This window comes from Pterocles gutturalis, unplaced genomic scaffold (assembly GCF_000699245.1).
Source record: "Pterocles gutturalis isolate BGI_N339 unplaced genomic scaffold, ASM69924v1 scaffold23959, whole genome shotgun sequence".
Lineage (NCBI taxonomy): Eukaryota > Metazoa > Chordata > Aves > Pterocliformes > Pteroclidae > Pterocles > Pterocles gutturalis.
Genome location: NW_010136540.1, coordinates 2,076 through 3,796, shown reverse-complemented (window position 1 = coordinate 3,796; position 1,721 = coordinate 2,076). Strand labels below are relative to the sequence as shown.

The 1,721-nt window shown below is 55.8% G+C and overlaps 1 protein-coding gene across 1 annotated transcript in view; it reads left to right on the top strand.

Annotated features, from left to right (window-relative positions):
• The window catches only part of PCYT2 (phosphate cytidylyltransferase 2, ethanolamine), a gene marked incomplete at its 5' end in the record, with an annotated part of 6,264 nt that overhangs the window by 2,473 nt on the left and 2,070 nt on the right, over nucleotides 1-1,721 (top strand). Inside the window, 3 exons of the mRNA XM_010082353.1 lie at nucleotides 377-515; nucleotides 1,211-1,293; nucleotides 1,450-1,527. Coding sequence (XP_010080655.1) covers nucleotides 377-515; nucleotides 1,211-1,293; nucleotides 1,450-1,527 — 300 coding nt within the window. The remainder of the gene's footprint in view (nucleotides 1-376; nucleotides 516-1,210; nucleotides 1,294-1,449; nucleotides 1,528-1,721) is intronic.

Genomic DNA, 1,721 nt, shown 5'->3' with positions numbered 1-1,721 from the left:
TTGCGGGCGTGGGGGCGACCCCCCCACCGGGGGCGGCTGCCGGAGGGCTGGAGAGGGGCGTGGGGAGGTGGGGTGTTGTCTCCCTTGGCCCCTCGCCTCTCCTGGGCATCCGAGGCTGCCCTGCCCTTCGCCTTCGTCCCTCCCGAGCTTCCTGCTCAGCATCTCCGTAGCTGGCTGTGGAGGGGACGGTTGTGTTTGACAGAGCAAAGAGGGCTTTTGTGACGCTGCGTAAACGCGTGGTGCCAGGAATGTGGAAGGTCCGAGCAGCTGAGCGCTGCGACTCTTGCTGGCAGGCTGCCTGCGGCCGCATTCTCTGTGTTGTCCAAACCCCCTCCTGGAGCTGAGGAGGAACCGTGTGTGGTGTGTGTCTTCCCAGGGGCCAAAGGGGCACAGCCCTTGGACTGGCGTCTCGCAGTTCCTGCAGACCTCTCAGAAGATCATCCAGTTTGCGTCGGGGAAGGAGCCAGAGCCAGGAGACACCATCATCTACGTGGCCGGAGCCTTCGACCTGTTCCGTATCCTTGACTGTTTTGTCAAGAAAGTGGCCCTGGTCTTTTCATTTTATGTTTCATGTTTTGAGGCACCAGAATAGGATATTTGAACTCTCATTTTTTTCTTTTTCCACCTTTTTTTTTTTTTTTTTCTCTTTTTTTTTTTTTTTTTTTTTTTTTTTTTTTTTTTTGTTTTCTGTAGGTGTGCATGTGAGGGAGGAGGCAGGAGTTCCTAGTGGCAGTTTCTTAGTCACAGGACACTGAGAAAGGAGCTAGAGCTCCTCTGTGGAGAGGTTTGTGGCTGAGGGAGGATTTTGGGAAGACAGTGAGATCCTCTCCACTCCAGTGATCACGCTCTGGTCCCTCTGGAGGATGGGCTGTCACAGACCGAGTGACTGCACAGGGCGTCTGGAGCAGACACCTCACCCCCGGGACAGTCTTTGAGGCATTGTGCCAGAACACCCGAAACAGGCGGAAATTCTGGACAGAGGCAAAGTTGAGTCCGTGTAAGGTAGAGCTGAAAAGCTGTCTGGCTCTTGCCCAGAGCCTGTGGAGCCTGAGGAGGAAGGAGGCAGCTGTTCTTAGGACATGGGCAACAAGCACTGCAAAAATGAAACTCTGGGGATTCCTGTCTCCCGCTGGGGATTTTTGGTGCATCTGTTCCTGTCTTCCTTTCCCTGTTTCCCACGTTAGCTTCAGTTCCTTAAAGAGGTCTGCAGATATTGGGCATGTGGATTTCCTGGAGAAGGTTCACCGGCTGGCAGAGAAGCCCTACATCATCGTTGGGCTGCACTTTGATCAGGTCTGTGCGTGATGCTGTCCAAAGCCAGAGCAGCTGGTTCCTGTTCTGAAACAAGCAGGCTGTGCCCTGGGATGGCCAACGCGGGATTTTCATCCTGGGAGAGGGAGAGGGGGTCGCTTTGTCTCTCCTCTCATTGTGCCTGGTGCTTTGCCTTAGGAAGTCAACCGCTACAAGGGGAAGAACTATCCCATCATGAACATCCACGAGAGGACGCTCAGTGTCTTGGCCTGTCGGGTGAGTGCCCGCGGGGTCGTTGCCTCTGCGCTCGCCTGGAGCTGGGCAGTGTTCACCTGCAGCCGGCAATCTTGCGTGAGTTCTTTGGTATGCGTTGGGGAGGCAAAGACGAGACTGATCCCGTCAGGCTGCCAGAGGCGCTGGTGTGCACTCGAGACTGATCCAGTCCGGCTGCCAGCGGCGCTGGGGTGGGC